The sequence below is a fragment of the Rhinolophus ferrumequinum genome, chromosome 17 (assembly GCF_004115265.2).
Source record: "Rhinolophus ferrumequinum isolate MPI-CBG mRhiFer1 chromosome 17, mRhiFer1_v1.p, whole genome shotgun sequence".
NCBI lineage: Eukaryota > Metazoa > Chordata > Mammalia > Chiroptera > Rhinolophidae > Rhinolophus > Rhinolophus ferrumequinum.
The window spans coordinates 23,277,904-23,302,976 of record NC_046300.1 but is presented as its reverse complement, the minus strand read 5'-3'; the positions used below and the strand labels follow the sequence as shown (position 1 = coordinate 23,302,976).

General features: G+C 38.9%; 2 protein-coding genes and 1 long non-coding RNA gene across 4 annotated transcripts in view; 1 reads left to right on the top strand and 2 right to left on the bottom strand.

Moving 5' to 3' along the window:
* The window catches only part of NGLY1 (N-glycanase 1), a 50,827-nt gene extending 37,031 nt beyond the window's left edge, over positions 1 to 13,796 (bottom strand). For both annotated transcript variants that reach the window (XM_033132487.1, XM_033132488.1), the window contains exons 1-3: positions 13,587 to 13,796; positions 6,626 to 6,740; positions 1,271 to 1,516 (exon numbers count right to left, since the gene is read on the bottom strand). In XM_033132487.1, the coding sequence (XP_032988378.1) occupies positions 1,271 to 1,516; positions 6,626 to 6,740; positions 13,587 to 13,717 (492 nt within the window). In that variant the 5' untranslated portion in view covers positions 13,718 to 13,796. The remainder of the gene's footprint in view (positions 1 to 1,270; positions 1,517 to 6,625; positions 6,741 to 13,586) is intronic.
* Positions 13,488 to 23,907, top strand: OXSM (3-oxoacyl-ACP synthase, mitochondrial). Its single transcript, XM_033132489.1, has 3 exons — positions 13,488 to 13,607; positions 19,747 to 21,774; positions 23,465 to 23,907. Exons 2-3 carry the CDS (start codon positions 20,798 to 20,800, stop codon positions 23,865 to 23,867), a joined length of 1,380 nt encoding a protein of 459 aa, XP_032988380.1. The 5' UTR covers positions 13,488 to 13,607; positions 19,747 to 20,797; the 3' UTR covers positions 23,868 to 23,907.
* LOC117036936 (uncharacterized) lies at positions 16,381 to 19,986 on the bottom strand. Its single transcript, XR_004425460.1, has 5 exons — positions 19,881 to 19,986; positions 19,126 to 19,369; positions 18,963 to 19,000; positions 18,666 to 18,712; positions 16,381 to 16,714 (listed from the first exon to the last, which is right to left on the bottom strand). It is a non-coding gene; the product is annotated as an uncharacterized LOC117036936 (long non-coding RNA).
* Positions 23,908 to 25,073: the final 1,166 nt, after the last annotated feature.

Here is a 25,073-nt window from a genome sequence, read left to right as displayed (position 1 = left end):
CATCATTACTAGTTGATCCAATAGTATCCGGTAACAGTTTCTCAGAAGCATTCATAAACACTAGTTGCATTTATCATCATAAATAAACATTAGCTGTGAACCTAATGAGAGGAGAAAATATTTTAAAGACTTAAAGTCAATTTAGGCACAAAGGAATATGTCTTGCAAGAGCTAATCCTCCATGGAAGTTTCGACGCCACTCAACAAGAATTACAGAAAAGAACAACAGCTCTCTGTCTCTTCCCCTACCAGTCTCTACCACCTTTACTACTCTTTATTTTTTAAAGATAGACTTAGGGCCTTCCCAGCCTACACACGGGAATGACAGCTAATCATTTGCCTAAATTAAAGGCTCTGGAGTTATTCAGCAGGAGAAAATTAGAGGAGGTTTAATAACTGGTTCTATATCAAGTTCTGTACATGGAGGACAGTGACAAGGTGTTTTACCAAAATAAAATAAGAAAATATAAGTTTAAGCTGACTACTGATAAAATCACAACGCAACCCAGTGGTTCCATGAAAAATCATGAAAATTTTTCTGACAGTTAAAATTTACGAGAGGAATACTTAAGGACCTTTATCAAAAGGGATTTTTGTAAACTCCATAATTTCCTATTAAATGAGATCATTTAGGTGTACCAAGAATGCCTGTAGTAGTTTGATCTCAGTTCTTCAGATGTATGTGTATGTATGTGCTAATAACTGAACTTCACTAATTTGCTAGCACCACAATCAGTAAATTAACTCATTATTTACCTTAAACCTAAAGAAGCTGATTTTTTTTACTGAACTGAGGCAATGATAATGGTTAGGTTGCTGGAGTTAATAATCCCCGTGGTGAATGGCAACAGGTAAAATTTAAATCAACTCAGTAGAGGAAATCTTATTTGACAGCCACACGACTATCCAGCAAGTCCATTTCTTTGTTTTAGGTTATAGACATATATTAATTTCTGTAATTGATTTAATTTGTGTAACTAAGGCAACACTTAATTTGTATAACTAAGGTACATTTATAAATAATAAAACTTAGGCAGCCTCAAAAGCAATAAACTACACGTTAAGATTGAAAAGTATAAATCAAAGAACCATTTCCTCCACTTTTGTTACAAAGTTGACAATTTTTTAAAGAGTTGAGGAAATTTGGAAGTATTAGAAGAACCAAGAATAACAGGCATAAATTAAGAAATAAATCATAACATATTTCAAAGCTTTTGTTATTTCAACACTTTGAAAGGAACAGTTAAGGAAGGTTTAATTCTAACATTACCATTGGAGCAGATGATGGATTTGATGGCTGCCCTTGACTGTTCCTTGCATGCTGGGTTAACCCATTAGGATTTGAAGACTGGGTTGTAGGAAGCTGGGTACTAGTTGCAGATTGCTGAGATAATTCTTCTTTGTAGCTCTTATTTGATCCATCCAATCTGCTACTTCTTTCTATGGCGATGAGGTCACGAATTTTTTGCAGCTGCTCCACTGAAGCTTTTTTAGGAAAGATAAGATGTGTTTCCCCCTGGAATTTATAAAATTGGGAAAAATTTTAACCTTTGCTTTACACTGACAGTGATTCTTATACATACACACACACCCACGAAGCCAATACTGTAGACTATATCATATTTTAACAATCATTGTTTTTTTTTAACCATATGACACTTTTTTATATATATACACAGTGAAAGCTAATGCCTAACATAAACCAGAAAATTAAGAAAATTTGTCTTCTTGTTAGCATACAATGCTAAATAAGCCTATTTTATTAGTGGACAGAACCTTCAGAAAAATATTTTATCTTTTAGGAATAGTAAGTCAGAAAACCTCATAAGAGTTCCAAATATGCATACTTCTATCTTCTCTACAGTAATATATGATACTACTATTCTCTATGAAACACTCTATAAAATAATAATTCTCTATGAAACACTCTGTAAAATAATAATGATGCTAGAGATACAGACATGCAAAATGAAAAATGGTCACATAAAACCAACAAGAAGTTATATAACAACCTTTCAATCTTCTAAACCTGTCTTTATAGAATAGTTACATGATTAAAAGTCTGTATATAAGCTTCACTAATTCCATGAGATAACAAAAAGTACAACCTGATGGTCAATTCAAAACTATGGATTGTCAATAGTAATACTTTGTCCCAAGAACCAGAGAAATAAGAGTTGATATATACTAGCGTACTAAAAGCATATGTTTTTGGTCCAAACAAAACATCAAACAATAAGAAACCTAATTCTTCATTCAAGGATTCATTTAATGTATATCCATAACATAATCACAGTGCTTTGAGATACAATAAACATTAAAACAAAGCTCACAATTTAAAATAGTTAGCAAATTATAAAACAAAAAAAAGGTGACATGAAAATATATTCAAATTTCAAGGTGCTGAGGAGCAACAGTGTTACAACAGTAATTCCAACAACTGCAAATGAGATAAAACAGTTGTTACAAAATGCAGTAGACAGATTTGTAGGTTGCAAGCATTTAAATTAAATCCCACAATTGAGAATGACCCTATTTTTCTGGTGATGGCAGACCTACTGTAATTAACTGAGTAAGACATTACTCAACAATGACATAAACATCAATTACACATGAATCCTTTTTGAAAAGCTGTAAGACGCCAGCAAGCTCCACACATTACCCATAATAGCTGTAAAAAAGACTACTACCGGGGCCGGTCCAGAGGTTCAGGCGGTTGGAGCTCCATGCTCCTAACTCCGAAGGCTGCCGGTTCGATTCTCACATGGCCCAGGTGGGCTCTCAACCACAAGGTTGCCGGTTCAACTCCTCAACTCCTGCAAGGGATGTTGGGTTCTGCCCCCTGCAACTAAGATTGAATATGGCACCTTGAGCTGAGCTGCCACTGAGCTCCCGGATGGCTCAGTTGGTTGGAGTGCGTCCTCTCAACCACAAGGTTGCCAGTTCGACTCCCACAAGGGATGGTGGGCTGCGCCCCCTGCAACTAACAACAGCATCTGGACCTGGAGCTGAGCTGCACCCTCCACAACTAAGACTGAAAGGACAACAACTTGAAGCTGAACGGCACCCTCCACAACTAAGATTGAAAGGACAACAACTTGACTGGAAAAAAGTCCTGGAAGTACACACTGTTCCCCAATAAAGTCCTGTTCCCCCCCCCCCAAAAAAAAAGACTACTACCATGTATTGTGTTTATGTGTTCCAGGTACTGTGCTAAGTATTTACATAACTATCTCAAGTAATTCTCACAACCACCCTGAAAATTAGGCATTAGATTTATCCCCACTTTTTATATGAAAATACAAGGCTCAGAGAATTTAACCTGTCTGATACTCCTACAGAATTGTCAGAGCAAGGATTCAAACTGCAAGATCTTAATTGTTAGGCTATAATTGTCTCCATCTTAGACTGAACAGAGACCAAAAACCACAAGCTTGTACAAACGGTTGGAAGGGTTAAGCAGAGAGAGTATTTCCACAGTTGTCATAATTACTACATACATGATGACCGGCACAAATTGGAACACAATGATTTTTCCAACATTAGGAGAAACCACCACACATCTAGGATGAGGTCTGGGAAGAGAAACCACGTATCTGGTTTTAAGCCAAATATGGAGGGTTCTTATCTTATACCATTAGTGAAGGAGCACGGAAAAAGGTACATGACACCATGGACAGTGATGGAAAAATAGCATAACAAGTATCTGGGACTAGGCCACACCTCAAAGAGGTCCCTGACAAGACGCAGATGCTGCTCATGCCTTGGCTCTCTTTCCTTCCATTTTTCAGGACCAGTCCTAAAAGAACATATGATTATGGCCAATATGTCTGTACCAAAAATATTTAATCAACAGCACTACATTTTCATAAAAGGACAAAATTACAGGCTTAATGAACTAGATCCAATAACATTTTAAGAAATCAATGAGAATTCTAGTATTTAACAAATCTATATTTCTCCACACATTTTTGCTGAAACAATTCTCACTGTCGGATGTTAAGCAAACCTAGCCCCTGACCACTAAATGCTGGTAATTAATATATTCCAGTCACTAAGACAACCAAAAACTGCCCTCCTCCAATGCCCTGGATGGTGGCATTGATGGAGGGTGGGTAAAACGCCTGGTGAGAATCACTCCACAAAGCTAACCTGATGGGTCACATATCCATTTGTATCCCAGTCTTTCTCAATCTCCTTTCTTCATAGAATTTTCATAAAAAAGAATGCAACCTCAGAGATGAGTGGACCCCAAAATGCCCAAGATTTTAATATACAGCTGAAAATTTTGGGATAGGTCTTAGATTCCTACTTCAACTCAAAGCCCACCAAGTTTTTTTTTAGGTGATAGAGTTCAATTTCAGCTCCACTGGTTCCTCCTGCAATTTAGCCACACGATAAAACATTTACTTCAGACACGTTCTGAGGTGTTAAGTCCAAAGCCAGAGAGAAACTTTAAGTATATGTTAGTCTACACATGTTCATCTTTTCTGAAATAGTGACTCCATTTGGGTCAAATACTACTGCAAGTTTCAATCTGGCTTGTTACCTGGCACTGGCGTGACCAACCTTCCCATTTGCCTGAGACTGAGGGGTTTTCTGGGATGTGGGACTTACAGTGCTAAAACCAGGACAGTTCCAGGCAAACTGGGACGGTTGGTCACTCCACCTGGCACTCAAATATTTGCTGAATGAAAGGCAAATCTGATTTCACTGAACCTGTGACACTCCAGTTGTCATTTACTCAATTCTCCTGTCATTTGACTCTAAAATCCACATTTCCTTGAACAAAATCAGCAATGTTCTCAATTTTCTCTCTCTATGGTTTTATATCCTCTACGTTCAGATGTCTGTAACTATAAGCAGATGACACCGTAATTCATACCTTCAGCCTGACCTCTCCTTTTCAGTTATAGACTCATATATCCAATTGCCTACTTGACAACTCTACTTGAATATTTAACAGTATTTTAGTTATTAATTATCCAAAAGATAGGTGGTGCTTTACCCCCTGACATCTGTTACTCTCTAAGATCTCTCATGCTCAATTACTGGTACTTCTATCCACTTAGTTGCTCAAACCAAAACCTAGAAGTCATCCTGATTCCTTCTTTGCCCTCATACCCCACATCCAATTCATCAACAAGTCCTGTAGATTCTACTTCAAAAAGAAATCCTGGACCCCTCCACTTCTCCCCCACCTCCACTACTACCAGGCTTTCATTCAACAAGTGTTTACTGAGTGCCTAAATGCACCAGCACTATTCCTGGAGCTAGCAACACAGGAAACAAAACAGGGAGAAGACTGCCCTCACGGAACTTACACAAACCACTACCATTCCTCACTTAAACTAAGAGAATAAGCTTACTAATTTGTCTCCCTGCTTTATTCCTTGCCTCCATCCCAGAACATCCAGAGTATTCTTTCTGCAACAGCTAGAGTAATCTTTAAAAACATTTTTCTCTGTTTAAAACCTTCCAATGGCTTCCGATCTCACTTAGAATAAAGTTCAACTTTCTGTCACAATCCTCACACCCCATGACCTGGCCTCTGCCTGCCTCTGTATAGCTACTTTCTGTGCCAAAGCTACTCCTGCTAGAAGCCCTCTGCACATGTGAATCCCTCTGCCTGAAATACTCTTACCAGAGAGCTTCAGGCACCTGAACTACTTTTTGTCACTCAGGTCTCAGCTCAAATGCTGTCTCCTTGGAGGCCTTCCCTGACCACTCATCCTAGTAGCTGCCGCCACTGCAGTTGCTTTTTACTGTGTCACCATGTCTTATTTTCTTCTCTGCACTCATCTTCCTTATCATGTCTATTGTCTAACCTACTAGGATGCAAGTTCCATGTGAGATAAGATCTGTATCTACCTAGTTCACCACAATATCCTGAAACAGGACCTGGGGACGGAAGCAGAGAGCAGGACGGAAAGTGTATCCTATAGCAACTCAGCATGTCTCTTTAACAATTCTGATTGCTACTGACTACTGAGTCTTTATAACTTCGTTCAACTTCTTTCAATATTTCATAAACTAGAAATAGTTAAGCTATACACATGAGGAAAATTCACAATCTTGATAACTACTTTCATTGTGTCATAAAATTAAACTATGCCACAAGATTCCAGAAGATGGATCTTTTCTTTTGACCTAAAAACAACAACAAAAAAAGCCACACTGAGATTCTTCTCTCCTGTCACAGAAGAAAAGCCTTATGTGTGGCAACTAAACTCAGCTTCTGTGTTCACTCTTTTCATTTCGTAGTGGAAACAGATGATTGCACCCTAGCAGTATTCATGTGTGCTTACAAATTAGGAGCACAAATCATTCTTTTGCTAAAAGTCTAAAGTGAGCTGTACTTTGGTCCTTGGGTTGCATGTCTGACCTCCCAATTCTGAAAAACTGAGACTTGTAAGACCTTTCCCTGTGGAGAGTTATGTTTTACTGTGATTTTAAAGTATATTTATTGCAACTTAAATATCTAATAGGTGAAGAAATAACTAGTTACATAGATTTCCAAAATGATCAGTTGATAAAAAAATATTATCTTTTTAGGTAATTATCCATTAAGACAATAACGAATGCTTTGTACATGAATTGAGAAGAAACACTGAAACAGACTTACCTCTTCAAAGCCCATTTCAAATAAACATTCAACAGCTCCTCTGACAGGCAAGAGTCTAGTAGAAAAAGCCGTGTTTCCAATCCGGATAGATCTATATTTTTCATCATTTGGGTTTCTGATTAAAAAAAAAGCTGGATTATATATAACAATTTATATTTTTCACAACGGTTTTGCATTCCTTTTCACATGTTATACTGGCTATAGTCCTACAAGGTAGGTTAGATCCCAACTTTAAAAAAAAAGAGGAAGCACAGTCTGGAAAAGTGAATCACAGCCTGATTTTGTGATTCTTTCCTACTATGTGTTTACTATAACCTCACTGTTTAATTTCACAGCTGAAAATATTAATGCTGCCATAAGGAAATCCATATGACTTTTAATTCTGTGCTGTTAAAGCTAGAAGCTTTATGAGTTTTTTGGTTGCTTAGAAAAAAATTCACGTCAGCTCTAGATGGGGGGGCAAAAAGTTTTGCCTGTTTGTTCTGATGGATCTCGATGATCAAGAGTGTTGCCTGATGCACAGATGGTGGCTAATAAATATCTGTGAAATGAATGAATAAAAGAAACTACAAAACTACATATAATAAAAATGGATCACAGTTCCTCCTCAAAGACTTTACTTCTGACAAACATGATCTAGGTATACCTTTATAGTTACTCGAGTTTTTCTTCCCTAGACCAATGATTGTATTTACTGTAACTTCTGCTTCAGCTCGAGATATATTATTATCACAACAAACATTAGGTAATAAAATTAAGATATGAATTTCTTTTACGATGATTAAGATTTCAAATAGTATACATGGGATGAGACCAGCACATGAAAACCTTTAAGATCTTTAATAACCCTGATAAATCAGAAAGGCTGTGTTAAAAAAAAAAGAAAAACAACAGAAAATACAAGGTCAAGATAATCACAGTGTTATACTTAAAAGATACGTAATCTAAGTAGGTTTCATATCTGATACCAACTTCCTTAACATGGTGGTGGCTTCCATCAGTACTATAGTAAGAAGGATTCTGAGGCTGTGTCAGATGTCCACAGGAAGGAGAGCTGAGGCCAGCTGCCTGGAATATGGAACTGTGGGGGTGGAATGCTAGCAACTGATTAACCATCTTTGCCCTCACTATACATGCTCTCTAGATAATATGATATAAAAACAACCCTCCCCCCAAGATTTTTAATTGTGGAAGTTTCAACAAATTTCACATTTCTTTTCCATCAAGCAATTCTCTCTTGCAAAATTGTCAAAAAAAAATTATTTATCTTTTTAAGACTTTTCCTTAATTTCAAAAATTATAACAAGTTTATTACAGAATATTCAGAGACAAAAACTCAGAAATACTCAAAATGTCCACAGATTGGTACAAATCTACAAACTCTTGGCTATCCATTCATGAGAAGTAAAGAAATTGAGAGTATTGAGTAATTTTTATAAGAATTTGATATTGCCATGAAATTTTCATTGTATTTTACGAAAGTTATAGGTCTACAAGGATTGGAAATTAAAAACAAAAACACAGTTATTCACCATCGGTCATTTGAGAATGACACATAGTTGAGAAACACAAAAAGATATACTCTCTCTTTTACTCTGTGTATTAGAGCAGGATTTCTCAACTTTGGCGTTACTGACATTTGGGCCTGTGTTGTGGCGGGGTAGGGGGGCTGCCTCGGGCATAGCAAAAGGTTCAGCATCCCTGCTTCTAGTATGCCACACTGTATCATAAGTGTGCCTCCCTGTCTTACCACTTAAACATTATAAAATAATCCTACATTTATCAAAGCTTGCTCCAGATAAATGAGGCATCTTTTCATGAGATCCAACACATTCTACACGGTAATAAACACATCAGTACCACTAGGATGATATATCTACTGGTGAAAAACTGCTTGAGCTAGTTTAATCTGTTTTTTCCCAACAGCTTCCAGATTTCTATGATCAAAGGTTTTCACTGGGCTTAATTTTCTAATTTTTCTTCCCTCTTTCATCACTGTTCTGATGTAGCTTATTATATTGATACATACTTCAAAGTTCCTGTTGATATAAAGCTTCTCTGCTATAGGCTTTGTGTAGTTTAGATTTTCCTCTTTAGTTTCTAGTGAGCAATTTTCTATCGTTTTACATCAACAGACCTCACATATCGTTCATGTTTTTCCTCACTAAAAGCATACTGCAAACAAACAAAAATTATAATAATGCCCAGTTACCCAAATCCTATCTTCCTCTTTTTAAATACTTTGAGTAGAACAGTCATGGTTTTGAGCATAGACAGATGTCAAAAGTTCACCTCTGAGGCCTTCAAAGACTTAGGGAGAACTTGGCTACAGGGCCACCAGACAGACCTCAAATCCATCAGATCCCCATTTCCTCCCTTGGAAAAGAGTCATGTAAACACTTTCTGAATCTCTAGCTTTCCCGTGTCACCCCAGGGTATCCACTATACCCTGGCTCATTATTACTCTCCGTATCCTGCAGTGACTATAGTATCCCTAAGAATCACCTTTATTTTTACTTGATCTTCTTCCATTAACTTAAATTTCTCTGTAGACTCTTCTCTGATATATTTTGGTAAAACTCTTTGAGTTGTTTTTTTGTTTGTTTGTTTGTTTTTTCTATCTCTGTTGACCATTAACAATTTCTGCAACTTTATCTTGCTTGTTAGCAATTATTTTGCACCTTCACGTGAGATTTTTGTTTGTTGGATGATGATGTTGAACGGATGAGGTCCAAAGGGCAGTAAAATTTCCTGTTCCTCACTCAACCAGCACTTTGAACATATTTTGGTGTCTTCCGAGTTGTCCTAACCTCAGTTATCTACCAAAGTGTTTAACCTATGAAAAATTAGTGTTTACAATTGAATGGTAGAAGAAAGTCACACCTTTCACTTTTAAAGTCATAATCTAATTATATTTCATGTCTAAGATTTTAAGACATGTTAACAATACGTCTCCCAAGGTCATAGCATCTCAGGAAAAACTGTAAATATTTCTATTTCAGAATTTCAGAAACACTGAGCATTAAAGATATCTGATCGTTTACTAGTCCTCTTCCTCTTTAGAATGCATAATCCCAGAAAGGGTTCACACATATGAAAACTTAGCACATGAGCACGTCCTATAATCTTATATTTTTATTATTAATCACAAAAGTTGCTTTGTAGGTCATTTAAAAAATTATTTCTAGTCCCTCTGAAAATCTGTTATTCTGACATACATGTAAATTTTTTAAAAAACATCTTTCTGCCTTTACAACCATCTGGGAACCATCTGTGGCTCTAATCTAACTCTAACATTATCTGTAGGTGACAACAAGGGAAACGTACACATAATCTAGCTTGTTTAAACATGAAAAACTGAATAATAACAATAGGCAACATATGTGCCAGGTCCTTTATTTATTCCTATCTTTTGCACTAATCCTATAAAGTAGGTATTTTTCTTTCCTTTTAAAAATAAGGAAACTGAAGCCCAGAGAGTTTACATGAATTGCCTATAATCACACTTTTAGGAAATAGTTGACAGGGATTTAAACCCAGTGATCTGATTTCAAAGCTTACATACTCTCCACCATACAAGATGGCAATAAACTCACTGATCCTCAGTTAACTACCCTCGCTCAATTTCTCTAAGTATCAATAGTAACCTACATTAAATATCTGAAGTTATTTCGGTTGTCTCTTTCCATTACTAGTCCAATCCCTGCCTGTAATACTTCTCTCTCTCCATTCTCTCCGCATTTATGCTTATGATTACCTGAAGAGCTTCACAAATGAAACCCATGCCTGGAGTCTTCTTACGTCATTATTCTACATGAAGCTCTTTCATATGCCTCTTTTTCAGTCTAGAAACTAAAATCACTTTCTCTTGCCTACAAAGTCAAATATAAGTTCTCTGCTACTCCATCAACCAGACCTATCTTATCAAACCTCTACTCTCAAAACTGTTCCACATTAGGTCCCCCTGCTATCTCACATAAACTTGCAAGTGATTAAACATTGTCTTGGAATTGTTCTACAGAGATTTTATACTGTGGCTGTTTTCCATATTTGTGTCTTTCTCCCAAGCGTATTTATTTTCTTTGAACTCAAAAACCACTTTCATTCTTGGCCCTTCCCAATCATATCCAGTGCCATTTGTAACCAATAACTGTACACAGTTTGCAAAGCATGTTAGTAGAAAATCAATTTTTTAAAGAAAGAATGAGTAGAACAAATTATTAAAGGAACCCACGTAGAATGCCAGTGAAACTATTACAGATTTTTGAGAAAGTAGATATTACTGAAGACAGTTCATCTTTATCTAGAAGTCCGTGAACTGAAAAAAGTTAAAAGGTTCAACACCATGGCATATTATACATGCAAATTAGCATATATTTTATTCTGTAATTTTGTTAGCTTTATAACTCTTAGTTGGGGAATAGGATAAACATCATCCAAAGCAGAAATTTAAAACAAAACCAAAAGTATTATTTTCCTTTGTGTGTAGTGAGTGACAAGTATCACTGCTAAACACAAACAAAGCAATTTGTACTTCTTAATTAATCCTTTCACCTTTTTCACCCTGTACCCCAACCCCCTCCCATTTATCACCCCAATAAATCTAGTACACATCTAACACCACACATAGTTATTACAATATTATTGACTATATTCCTTATGCTATGCCCTACATCCCTAAGACTACTTTGGAACAACCAATTTGAACTTCTTAATCCCTTTCCTGTTTTCATCCATCCTTCCCCAACCCCCCTCCAATCTGGGAATGATCAAAATGTTCTCTGTAGAGTCAACAATATTGTGATAGAGTGTCAGTGGTTGCGGGACTTATCATGGCGATCACTTCTTTAGGTATATAAATGTTGAATAACTATGGTATACACCTGAAATGACTTTAATAGTGTATGTTAGCTATATTTTAATAAAAATCTTTTAAAAACTGCTAATGAAATTCTCATTTTAGCTCTCATTCTATAAAATACTGTATCAGACCCTGAGGTAGGAGCAAGGGATATCAAGACATCCCTTACACAGTCCCTATCTCTAATGCTAGTAGATTTCCCAAAACAGCAAAAGGAATAGAAAACCTCGGTGTTCACTACTCTCAAATAAGTTAGATTAGCAGATCTGTAATGCAGTGTGGCTAGAAATACAGAGATATGGAGCTTTTCTGTTAAGAGGTTAGCAAGTCTGGATTTAGAAGGGGATGGAGAGGTGGTACCACCCCCCACCTCTCCCTCGACTCCTGAAGGTGTTTAAATTCTAACAACATGAGGGCATGGACTACTACTATTATTTAAGATAGACTAAAAAGCGTAGTTTTTCATACCATCTCCAATTATATGAGTTCCAAACTCCTAAATACCCTCATAGATAAACACTTTTTAAAGGTCTGAAACACAAGCCATGGTAAAGACTAACATGAACTGACAGCATGACAAGTTTCTTCTATGAGTGTGGTAAACATTCATAATGATTATGATGTCAAGCCATTATTTGCATGCAAAGGATTTCCTTCCTCAAAGCACCTTTATCTTAGTAGCATTTTTGGTTTCATTGGATTGAAAGTAGAAGTGAATACTTATTACAAAGCCACCTCCCTTTTTGAATAGTGGGGTTTCAATAGTTTGGTGGCTTTCCAGGTGAAAGGTCCCAGCCGATGGGCTCTTGAGCACTCAGCCTATGAATTTATTCATGCAGAGTCCACTGGTATCCTTGGGCTCTGAAGAGCTGTGAGACCGATTAGGGTGAAGCAGAGAAGGTGTCACAGAGGAGGAAGGCAGTCCCCACATAAGTCACAATTGTGTAGCTGTGTACAGTGCACATGCTGCATCTCTTGTAACATCTGGGACATAATAAGGGCTCACTATGCTTTTCCTTCAATTTACTTTTAAATCACTAATGTTATCTATCTGAATACTATTATAACTGCCATGAGTTAAAACACTGCACTTGTAACTAATGTCTTGAAAACAGGGTCATATGAAATCTATAACCTGAAAGTGAGAGAAATTTCCTTTTAGACTTCATACGTATACTCACCACTTAGAAGAGCAAATGCCAGGGCCTGAGGGGGCACAGAGAACCTAGACAATCCTGGCAAGTTGATAAATTAAGAAACACACTAAAGCACCTGGCACCTGCAGCTCCTTTAACCTCAGTTCCGTTTCTCTCCCCGCCACATCGTTCCCATCTAAGAATTGAAGTGGTAATGATTCAAAAGGAATAATCACACTTGACTCCCAATTCCCCAAATCTGCAAGGTCCCTCAGAGATTTAGAAATGTGCTTATGCTGGAAAGAAATGAATAAATTCCTCTTAGCCAAGGTAATTATCATCACTGATTCCTACTTATATGATCATTTTGAAAGTAGAATCCAGATATTAATCTGAACATTTTAACTTTTAAAGTAATAGTTGATAATGTTTCAATCAACAAAATGGGAAGAAAAAGACCATAAAAAAAGGTAAAAAGCCCACCACTTCAGTAGGTATTAGGATATTCACAAAATGTTGGGAATTTTGTCAGTGACTCACTCCTGATAAGCATATGGAAACTTAAGGCACCCTGTTTCGTAAAATCCACGCAGTGATAACGAAAGGTAGTTACAGTTTATGTCCTGTCATGTAAGACAGTTAACCAGATCAGCGGCAAGTGTTTGGGGACACGCCTTCCTACCTGCCTCGCCTTACCCTATCCCCGGGACCTCCGCTTCATCCCGGAGCTCCCCGATTTCAGGTGCCAAGTCACAAGTACAAACTTCCTCTTCTCGGGCGAGGGTGGGGCCTGACTGGGTCTCGAGGGCCTCGGCCGTTGGGCCCCGACAGAGAGCGAGAGCCAGGCCCAGGCCCCTAGACCTCTTGACCTCGCCACCCTCCGGTGCCCTACCGGGCACCCCCAAACCCGGCCGAACAGGCGCCGCGCCCTGCCCGTCCCCCCACCGACTGCGCAGCCCCGCACCTGAGGATGTTGTCCGCGTAGGTGAGCAACAGCTTGGAGGCTTCCAGAAAGGTCTCTAGGGTGTTCTGGCAGAGCTCGGCCACAGCAGGGGACGTGGAGTCCGCAGAGCCGCCCAGCGCCGCTGCCGCCATGCTTGAGCGCCCGCGCCCGTCGCCGCCCCTCGCGCGCCGCGTCCCGCACTGAGCAGGCGCCTCAGCGCGCGGCGGCCACGGCAGCGGGTCCGCAGGGGCCCGCGGCTCGGCGGGGCCTGGGGCACGGCTGGGGGTGCGGATCTTGGTCGGGAGGGCGATGGGAATGCAGGGGCCTTGGCTGGGCCGGTTGGGGGCTGTTCGGAGGCTCAGGGGTTTTGACTGGGTGCGACAGGAACCAGGTTGTCAGGGCCCCGCGGGCTTCCACCATAAGGGGCGGGGTGCTTGCTCATCAGGGCTGGGAAGCCTTGGAGGTCTGGCGGGGTACCTCGTAGTCAGGGCTGGGGTGGGGCGTTCGTGGCAGTAGGTGGGAGGGCTGGCCGAGAGGGGCGGGGGGCTTCGTCTAGGAGGGGCGGGGCTAGCGGGTGCGGTCCTGTGCGGGCCGGTGGGTCGCAGAAACCTGGTTCCTCCCTACTCCGATTGATCCAGCCACTGAGGTGGGGAAAACCCCTATACCTTCAAACACGCTTTCCTCCAAATAAAACAATCTTTGAGCTTCCTTCTCGAAGATTGTCAGGCCTTCCTGCATAGATGTGATGAGACCCCAGAAGGAAGGAGCAACAAACGTTTAAAAAACAACAAAAAAAGCAAAAACCGCGTGGCTGTAAACTCTGCTGGGTTTCTGGTATATGGATTCTTTTTAGAATTAGATGAATGATTTAACATCTCTTATGCTCTGGTTTCTCTTCAGATCATGTCTTTCACCTTAAAATCTCTTGCATAAGTTCCAGCTTAAATAGTATAACGCCCCTGTAAAGAAGTGTTTTTCAATCGCAGGTTACAATGTAGTGTTTTATGGACTCAGTTTACCTTGTGACCAGCATAAAACACATACCCAGTAGACAGAATAGAATAGGGAGTGGGGAGAAGGAAAGGCAATAAAAATATTCCATATAGTAGTAAGGATAAGTATTATTTTTTTGTTTTTCTGGTAGATCATGTAATCAGTGACCTTTATTCTTTTTAGAAGATGAATCCTAACCTCTATAATCCATCCTGTCCTTACCATGCCCTTGAAAATGTACCAGTAGCTTCCTTCTTTGCAGAAATTGCTTTCCAAACCTCAACAAATATTTTTCTTGACCTTTAAAAGATATTTGCCTAACTTTTTAAACTGTTCTTGATGCTTTATCTTGTTTGCTTTTAAAATTTGCAATTTTCTTCCAGTATCTATGAACAAGACCCAGAGCTATGCCATCTACTTCAATTACCATTCATCTGCCAGATATTTGGGAAGTTTTTAATAAATATGTAGGTTTTTAGAACAGCTTCCAAGAATAGTGTGTTTAACCCATAGTATGCTGTTAACTGCTGTAACTAAAATTTTCAGTGACTTAACACAAGAGAAATGTCTTTCTTGCTCACTTAATAGTTTAATAATGTAGGTGTCATTAGTCATTGGGACGCTTTCCTCCATGTAATGATCCAGGGACCGAGGCACTTTCCATCCTATAGAATAGAGGTCAACAAACATTTTCTTTAAAGGACCAGGTAGTAAATGTTTAAGGTTTTGAAGCCATAAGGTCTCTGTTTCAACTATTTATTAATAATTCTGCTTCTGCAGTTATATAGTTCCATAGACACTATTTTAAAATGGGCTTGGCCATATTCCAATGAAACTTTATTTACAACAACAGGTAGCCTGCTGGATTTGGCCTGTAGTTTCCTAACTTCTGCAATTGAGCTTCAGAGACTTCTGAATTTAGTTAATGGTTGGGAAAAAGGCATACCTGCATCATAACCGCATGGGCCCAGAAATGACATACAGCATTTTCTCTACCATGTCATTGGCAAAAAGGAAGCCCTATCTAGATAAAAGGAGGGGAGGCTGGGAAATGTAGTCAGTCCCTGGCTGGACAGGCACCACCCAACCCTCTATAAATGATGGAAGGTGGGAGGACTGGGGTTATAACTAGCCGTTTCTATCACAAATTATATTCCCCTTGAGTTTCTTTTTTCCATTAGCACATTTATTTATCCTTATAATAACTGTATAAAGTTATATACTATATAGTATTTATGACTTCTTTTTAAAAGCAACAGAACACTTTTTTTTGCAAATAAAATCTTAGGAGGAAACCCAGTATATGCAAAACGCCGAAGTGGTGGTGCTCTAGAAGTGAAGTAGGTTGACTGTGTGTGTGTGTGTGTGTGTGTGTGTGTAGGAGGAACAGAATGCTTTAGCTGAGACTTCCACTTGACAGAGATAATGGCCTTCCAGTATCTTTGTGGTGAACATGTTAACAGTATGAAAACCAATGCCAGAGTTAATACTGTGATAATAATGTGCAGTCCATAAAATCATAGATATGATTAGTTCAAGGGTAATTCAGTATGTTATTTTAAATTACCTGGAATTTAAATCCTTGCAAATTACTGTTTACCAATACTTCCATTAAAGTTCTTGAGTAACTTAACAATCTCTCTTGGATACCACCATTTGTAAAGCTAGCAAGGGAACTTATTACTATAATAAGGGACTTTGACTTACTCTTTTCCCCGTCTGCTTCTTCCATTTAAGTCAAGTTGAAAATATTGATGTTTCAGTTTCCTTTACAACTAAAATTAAAAATATTAAGCTACCCTTAATCTCTTTATCCCACCATTGCTTTAAACTAAAGAATGTTCTCGTATTAAATCAGCTTTGCACTTCCATTCTTTTACTTGATTTTTTTGCTCCAAAATGATTTTCTTTTCCAGGATTCAAGCTTTATTAATCACGTCATCTTTAGAATTGACACATGATGGCACTATTCTTAAATAGAGCAGAAAAAAAGAATTAAACCATTACAATTTCCCCAGGATGTTTTGTCAAAAAAGAAAATGCTGACCTCAATAAAGACCATCAGCAAGCAGATACGTTGAAGCCTTTCAGTGATCGGTGTAGTGATTCGTTATACCGTGATTGCCTTACATAATCAAATGACAACTATTGAGCACCTGATGTGTGCAAAACAGAGATAATTGACATGAGACTTTTAATTTAGTAGGAAAGCTACAACTAATGATAATATCTTACATACAGAGAGCTATTTAGTTAATGAAACAAAAAAGTAAAAATTACCTAGTAAGAAGTGCACAAAGTGATGCATGTCTAGGAGCCAATGTGAGGGTATGTATTTATTCATTCATTTCGTCATTCATTCATTCACCAGTATTTATGAAGTGACTACTAAATACCAAGCACTGTGGTAGACACTACGAAGCAGTGAAGGAGTGGAGCACAGGCCCTGCTTCATGGAAGTCATGAGTTTACACAGTGTTTAGACCCGCAGCAGCAGCAGCAGCACCACCAGGGAACTTGTCAGGAAGACAGCTTCTCAAGCCCCAGCTAAAGGTGAGGCCCAGTAATCTATGTAGCAGCAAGTCTTTCAGGTAATTCTGATGCACAGTAAAGCTTCAGAACTGGTGTAGAGGAAGGAAAATTTCACTGTGAGCTTCCATTTCGTGTAAGAGGAAGAATTTGAATAGAGCCCTTACATTTGGAGATTAAGGAAGTGAGGACTTCCTAGAGTGAGAAACCCCTCCCCCCATTTAATAGGGACAACATCCTAGCAATGTTGCCTCAACATCGCTCTCTCTTCCTTGCCATTACCTTAGTTGGAGGCCTCATCATCTTTTCTTCAGCCTTAACTCTCTTCCCATATCCATTTCCATATCCCTCGAATTCACCTTGCACACTACTGTAACAGTGATCCTTTTAAAGCACACATCTGGTCATGTTATCCTTCTGGTTAAAAAAGAATACGGCTTCCTATGGCTACCTCTCGCCCACATTCGAAAGTCAAATGGTGTCAGGAACCAAGCAAGTAACTTCAATGTATAAAGTGGCTTTCTTCTTGCCAAAGGAATAGCAGAGACTCTGGTGAAGGGAATGAGTTTACCATATCTTTCCCAGAGGAATTTAAATTCAATATAAGAATGTTGCCATCCAAATTAGACCAGGACTGCCAGGCTATCATCTCTGATCTGCAGTACCCAATCGAAAATCTTTGGCATGACACCTAAGACTTTTTGGGATTGGTCCGTTTACTCTCATGCTTCATACCACACCTCAAATCTAACACTGGCCATACTGAACTACTAGCAGTTTGTGGAAGATACCATGTCTCCAGGCCTTTGTTCTACTCCACCTGTCAGGATGCCCTCCCACTCAATTTACTAGATAAACATTTACTTATTTTCAAGATGCAGCTCAAGGATCACTTTTTTGAAGACTTTCCTGACTTTGGAAGGTAGCGATGACCTACTTGTTTCCTTTGTATGATAATAATTATATTCTTCTCTGATACCACCTGTTCCTGTGAGTATTTGCACGGTTCCATGGCTGTGTCTCTCTACTAGACTATGAACTTCTTGAAAGCAAGAACCATGTCCTATACATTTTTGTATGCCAGCTTTTAGCACAAAATAGGAGGAAAATGAATGTCGAAGAAAATAAAGCACAAGCAAAAGATACAGAGATGAAAACAGAAAAGCTAAAGTCAAACTAGGGATAGTGAGCAGATCAATTTTGCTGGGTGAAAATCTATTTAATAAAGAAAGGGAGCTCTATCTGGAAAGATGATTTGTAATCAGAATACAAAAAATTTAAAAACCTCCAAAATCTGAATAGAAAGCTATGATAAGTGGACTGCTTTTGAAGATTTTGATTGAAGAAAATACCATGGTGTTGTAGTGAGGAATATGGTATTAAATCATATAAAGCTATTGAAACATCATAAAATTTACCACCCCTTATCAAACGAAAGGAGATCAGAGGTAGAAATAAAAATAAAATGACTTTTTGTGATATTACTTTTTGACAAGATTTTAATTGATTTGTCACTTCTTATCCAAGATAATTTTGTGATGTTACAAAAGAAAAATAAAACAGTACATTAGAACTTACATTTCATATGAATTTGGCTTCAAAGAAAATACTGTAGGTCTTTCCACCTATGATTTAAAAATATTATTTAACAATGAAAAGAGAGCAAGTTTGGGTTACTTCTCATCATCTAGTTTTATTTATTTTATAACCACATGTGTTTAATTCCTCTTAAAGTAACTCCAGTCATTAAATGTAGGTCACACTAAGAAGTGACTGAATAGGCCTTGAATCAAGGATGATTCAAGGTCATACTGGCCTTCACTGAACTATTTTAAACAAAGTATATTTACAAACTCATTTAAATCTAGTACTAACCAGGAAAAGCTAAGCTTGGCCCAGATTCTTCTCTCGAGCTGGAAAAGAACACAGAGCACTCTATTCAGAAACAATCACTGCCCAGAAAGAAAATAGCTAAGAGGTTCAGATGCAGATTATATATTAAGAATCTGAAGAAGAAAAAAGGATACAAAGCTCACACCTGGGATGGCATGTGCGCCACATAGATGGTCATCTAAACACCACCTTGCTGACTTCTTGATTTTTTAAAAAAAAAATTTTTCATGCTGTATTTTCCCTTCATAGATTCACAGCCACCTCTGAGCAAATAAAATTACTGAGTTTTTCACTTAGAAATAAATGTCTACATCTTTTTCTGTAGTCTCCTTTCTTGTCAGACATTGGGTGTTATATCTTGAGCACTGCTCCAGATCTAGCAACAGTTTCTAAAAAGTAAAAATAACTGTATTATTACAAAAACATTATTTATTGTAGAAAATAGTCAATAAGGCTAAGCAAATATAAGGGAGGTAATAACATCACAATTAAGGTCTTGCAGACCTTAAAAAAAAAAGTAAAAAAATGGACATAGTTTTTTTTGTATCCTGTGTCTCCAAATAATAGTTTCAACATCTTCCCACATTAATAAATATTCATTTATAAAATTATTTTAAATGGATGCACATTTACAAATACCCACAAAATACACAACCAATTTCTTGGTGTTGGGCATTTTGCTGAGTTCCATTTAAATATTACAAATAACTTTCGGAGGTACAGTAGTAACTCAGAGGCTACAATAATTGCATTCATTCTTTTCAAGGATTCCAGCAGAATATGATGGTATTCCTTCCTCCACAGCAGAGGTATATATGTGAGCGTTATCATCATACAAATCAATTCCCATTTGGATTGCTATCTCATCGCGTTCTTTATTCCTGATTATCTGAGACTCACTGAGGTTACGAGAGACATTCTGGAAGCACACCCCGGATCCCGGCCGCCTCCCACTGTCTGACCTCCGCCAAGGTGACGCGAAAGAAAGACAACCGGTTGAAGCCGGCTCCGACGTAATGCGTGTATCTGCGTGCGCGTGTACGGACGTGCGTGCTCGCGTGCGCGTGCGCAAGCTAGCGTCGTCGCTGAGGACGACCGCTGCTGTGTGAGTGGCCGGCCAGAGGTCTGCTGAAGGTATCGGCTGCTAGCTGCTCGTGTTCCTCCAACCCTCCACCGCCAATTCGGGTCGGGATTAGCCAGGGAGAGGGAAGTCCGATGACCAGGGCCTGGTTTCTTTTCCTCTCGCCATACTGTCTTCCTGTGTGTGTGGTGGTGATTGAGCGGCGGGGCGGGGATTGGCCACACCCCTTACTCCCCGCCCCTGGCCTTCGCGATCCCTGAAACCCCGATTATCTCCAGGTTTTGAGTATCAATAAAGTCCAGTTTTTCGTCCTTCAAAGAATGGGCCCGGAAATGTATTTTGTGCCATGGCCACCAGAAATACCATTTAGAGTAAAGCCTTGGTAATTCTGAAAAAGGATGCTTCCTGCAGCCCATATAAGGCTCAGAGTGCCTTTATTTTCTTCGTTGTATTGTGTTCTGGTGAATTGAATTGAATCATCATTTCACCTCTTTGTCTTGGAATGTCCGAGGGTACGTACAAAAGGGAGTTAAGTCCAAACAGGTGGTCTGATAAGTATAACTTAAAATGATGTAACATTATTTTCCCTGTGCTCATTACCAGCTTACACCAAGCACTTGAAAGAACATCTCGGGATATTGTTTCTTAGGCCTTTAAGCTGTGACAACAGTGAGTACCTCCAGGGCCTGTTGTGGTCCGTTACAGGAGTGTGTTTCTGATCATCAGAATCTCAACCATGTTTTCAAACTGCTTGCAAAATATCCTAAAAATGACGAGCCCTCATCTATATTCAAGATTATGCCAGCAATTAATAAGTAAAAGACTTTTTGGAACTGTGTCATCAACATCCAGGTGGCATAGGCGGGTTGTCATCACAGGCATTGGCTTAGTGACTCCTCTTGGTGTTGGAACACAACTGGTATGGGATCGTCTGATCCGAGGAGAGAGTGGGATTGTTTCAGTGGTTGGTGACGAGTATAAGAGTATCCCTTGCAGTGTTGCTGCTTATGTGCCAAGAGGCTGTGAAGAAGGTCAGTTCAATGAACTAAACTTTGTGTCCAAATCAGATCTCAAGTCCATGTCTTCTCCTACCATTATGGCTATTGGGGCTGCAGAGTTAGCCATGAAAGATTCTGGCTGGTATCCTCAGTCAAAAGCTGATCAAGAGGCTACTGGTGTTGCAATTGGCATGGGAATGACTCCTCTGGAAATTGTTTCTGAAACTGCTCTGATGTTTCAGACAAAAGGTTACAATAAAGTCAGCCCTTTCTTTGTCCCTAAGATTCTGATCAATATGGCAGCAGGCCAGGTCAGCATTCGCTATAAACTCCGAGGCCCCAATCATGCCGTATCTACAGCTTGTACCACAGGAGCGCATGCTGTGGGAGACTCATTTAGATTTATAGCCCATGGTGATGCTGATGTAATGGTGGCTGGAGGTACAGATTCTTGTATTAGCCCTTTATCTCTTGCTGGATTTTCCAGAGCCCGTGCTCTGAGCACAAACTCTGATCCTAAGTTGGCATGTCGACCATTTCATCCAAAAAGAGATGGTTTTGTAATGGGAGAAGGTGCAGCTGTGCTGGTGCTGGAAGAACACGATCATGCTGTTCAAAGAGGGGCCCGGATCTATGCAGAAGTTTTGGGCTATGGACTCTCAGGTGATGCTGGCCATATAACTGCCCCTGATCCTGAAGGAGAAGGTGCCTTAAGGTAAAAATTGTGTTTCGTTCAACATATTTCTTCAAATAAGAGATTTTATTGGAATTTCAAATTAGGGGAGATTGTAGTATCTGGCCGTGGTGTATGGTATCTATTGTTTTTCTACTTTAGACTAAACAGTATTTTTGAATTCTTTGCTTTAACGTGTTTGAAATATCTGGAAGCATTTGAACATCCTTACAAAGATTGAATTTTAGTTAAGGCCAAGGAAGTTGTGAAGAAGGCCACATGTTTCTTTGCCAACCTTTCATACCTGCAATTGTGCTTAACAACTGTCAGAGTGCTCTCTCCCACCATCCTCCTCTTTGCCCTTCAGCTCCCTTGGAAAGTAAAGTCAATCCTTTCTTCTAGATGTGTCTGGTCTCTGCTTGATTTCAACAGGGTTCTATTACTAAATCAGTACTTCCCAACCTATGATCATCCAGAGAACTTACTAAAATGCAAAGTCTGACTCTAGGTCTAGGGTAGTTCTTGAGATTATGCATTTCTGACAAACTCCCAAGTGATACTAATGCTGCCGGTCTGAGAACCACACTTTGAAAAGCAAGTTGCTATTGTAGAAGAGATAGTTAAGTTAAAAAAAAAAAAAAAACAACACAAAAATTCCCTGTCAATCTGTGAACTAATAGGTTAGCCTGCTTAGATCATATTATGTTGTAACCAGTTAAATTAGTCAGGGGTTGGCAAACTCTTTCTGTACAGGGGCAAATAGTAAATATTTTTGGCTTTGTGGGCCATAGGGTCTCTGCCACAACTACTCAACTCTGCCTTGCAAAAGCAGCCATAGACAATACATAAATGAATGGGCATGTTTCAGTGAAACTATTTACAAAAATATGCATCTGACCAGGGCCATAGTTTACCAACCCCTGAATTATACTCTTGAGTTTTAGTAAGCAGAGATTTCTAGTAGTGCTAGAAATGTAAAGTGGCCAGCTAGATGAAGAACTAGTTATGTTTAGATGAAACCTTTCAGCACATTGCAAATTATATTCTGAGCTGCCTCTTAAGGAAATATACATAGCTCAAAGATCAGGAACTAAAAAAGGTGTTGACATCCATGAGATTTTCCAAAGTTGTTCTGGAAAAATGTTTTATTTTTGGATTTGTTTGTTTCTTAGCTGGCTTTGTATTTTGTTTATTTAGAATTCTTACAAATAAAGAGGATTTTAAAAGGTTATTTGAAGTATCAAAGTAATGATGTAGACATTTTTAGATTATTGGGAAATATGCCAAGTTTTACATTTAAATGAGAGAAAAAATTAAAACATGGTTATAAAATTTTTCTCCACATTTTAAATCTACACATGCACATGCACATGCACACAGGTAAATTCCTAGAAGAAAAATCATTTTAGGCTTGAATCAGTGTATTTTTCCCCCCAAGGGAAAAAGTCATTTCAGATAAATAGAAATATATTTTGTTAGAAATTCTAAAATCCATAGGCTTGTATGTTTATCTGTTGGTGATGAATCAGTCCAAGGTGCTGGGGGTGACATTATTTTCATGTAGATGGCATTCTAACTCACATAGTAATCCAAAATGGGGTTCTGTTACTAGAGCAAAGGATTCTTTTCATCCAGTGTGCTTGGATATTTCTTTCACCCGAGCCATACAGGTAATGAATCTTATGTTAAAATTAAACTTAGTTGTGATACATTTCTTTTGTTATTTCATTAGATCTATGGCTGCTGCTGTAAAGGATGCAAATGTACAGCCCGAAGAGATATCCTATGTCAATGCACATGCTACTTCCACACCGTTGGGAGATGCTGCTGAAAACAAAGCCATCAAATACCTTTTCAAAGACCACGCACGTGCCCTTGCCATTTCCTCAACTAAGGGAGCCACGGGACATCTGCTGGGAGCTGCTGGGGCAGTTGAAGCAGCGTTTACTGCTCTGGCTTGTTATGATCGAAAACTACCACCTACTTTAAACCTGGATTGTACAGAACCAGAGTTTGATCTCAATTATGTTCCACTAAAGGCACAGGAATGGAAAACTGAGAAAAGATGTATTGGACTCACCAATTCCTTTGGTTTTGGTGGTACTAATGCAACACTTTGTATTGCTGGCATGTAGGACAAATAATTTGTAATTAAACATTGATTTTTTAATGTTATTAAAAAACTACGTTAAGTGAAGAAAGCCTATGTTTCTATAAATGCATATATTTATATGTCAATACCTAACTATCCTTTATCTATGTCAGGGTTTCTCAACCTTGGCACTACTAATATTTTGGGCAGGATAAGTATTTGTTGGGGCAAGGGGAGCTGTCCTTTACATTGTAGGGTGCTTCACAGCATCTTCCTCGCTACCCACTAGATTCCAGTAGCACCCCCTCCTCAGCTGTAACAAACAAAATTATTCCTAGACACTGCCAAATGTTTCCTGGGGGGCAAAGTAGCCCCCATGGGAGAATCACTGATCTATGTTTTTCTAATACTCTATCTCAAACAACTCTTTATGACATTTCACCTGGTCTCGTCTCTCACACAAACATTTAGTGAGTAGCTGCTCGGCTAGGTAGGGTTGCTGTACTGTACAACTCCAGGCACACCATTCCCATACATTATGTAGGGAAAGAATACAAACATAACTGGAAGTTTGCATCATAGATCAACGTTCTTTGAGTAAAGCAATCAGCCAACAATAATCTATTTATCCCTATGCATCTAGCTCTTCTATTCATATTACCTGTATTGAGATTCAGTAAAATAAACTCCCAAGCCATCAGTTATCTGAAAGAAGGAAGTGCAATAGGTTTCGCATTTCTTATTCTTGTATTAATGGCCGTACCTAGTGATTAATGGTGGTGAGGGTCCTTGGGAAGTGGAAGAGAACTTGGTGATTCAAGCCACATCATCTCAGCCCACCTGTAACTGTATTGTTGCTATAGTAGGTAGTTTTTGTGTTTGCTTCCAACATTCTACCACTAGTGCTGGTGGTGTCTCTAAAGCCAATGAGATCTCATTCATCTCCATTGGCTGGAAGTGTTGGGAGTGGGAGTAGGATAAGCTCCCCAGAGGCAACACTCAACCTCTGAGGGATGGGGATTAGTAGATAAGTGCCTCAGTCTCCTTTCTGAGGGACATCCAAAGTTCTGTGCAGTTCTTAGAGGCCCTGCTTCCAGTCAGATAAAACTTCAGTGCTCACAGCGTTAACCAGCTCAATAATACCCACGTTACTTGCTTTATTTCCTTCCCCGTCCCCCTGCCCTGATTTTAATCCTGCTTCCAGGAATGAGCTCCAAAAAAATCACCCTGTCTTAAGGTTTGATTTCTG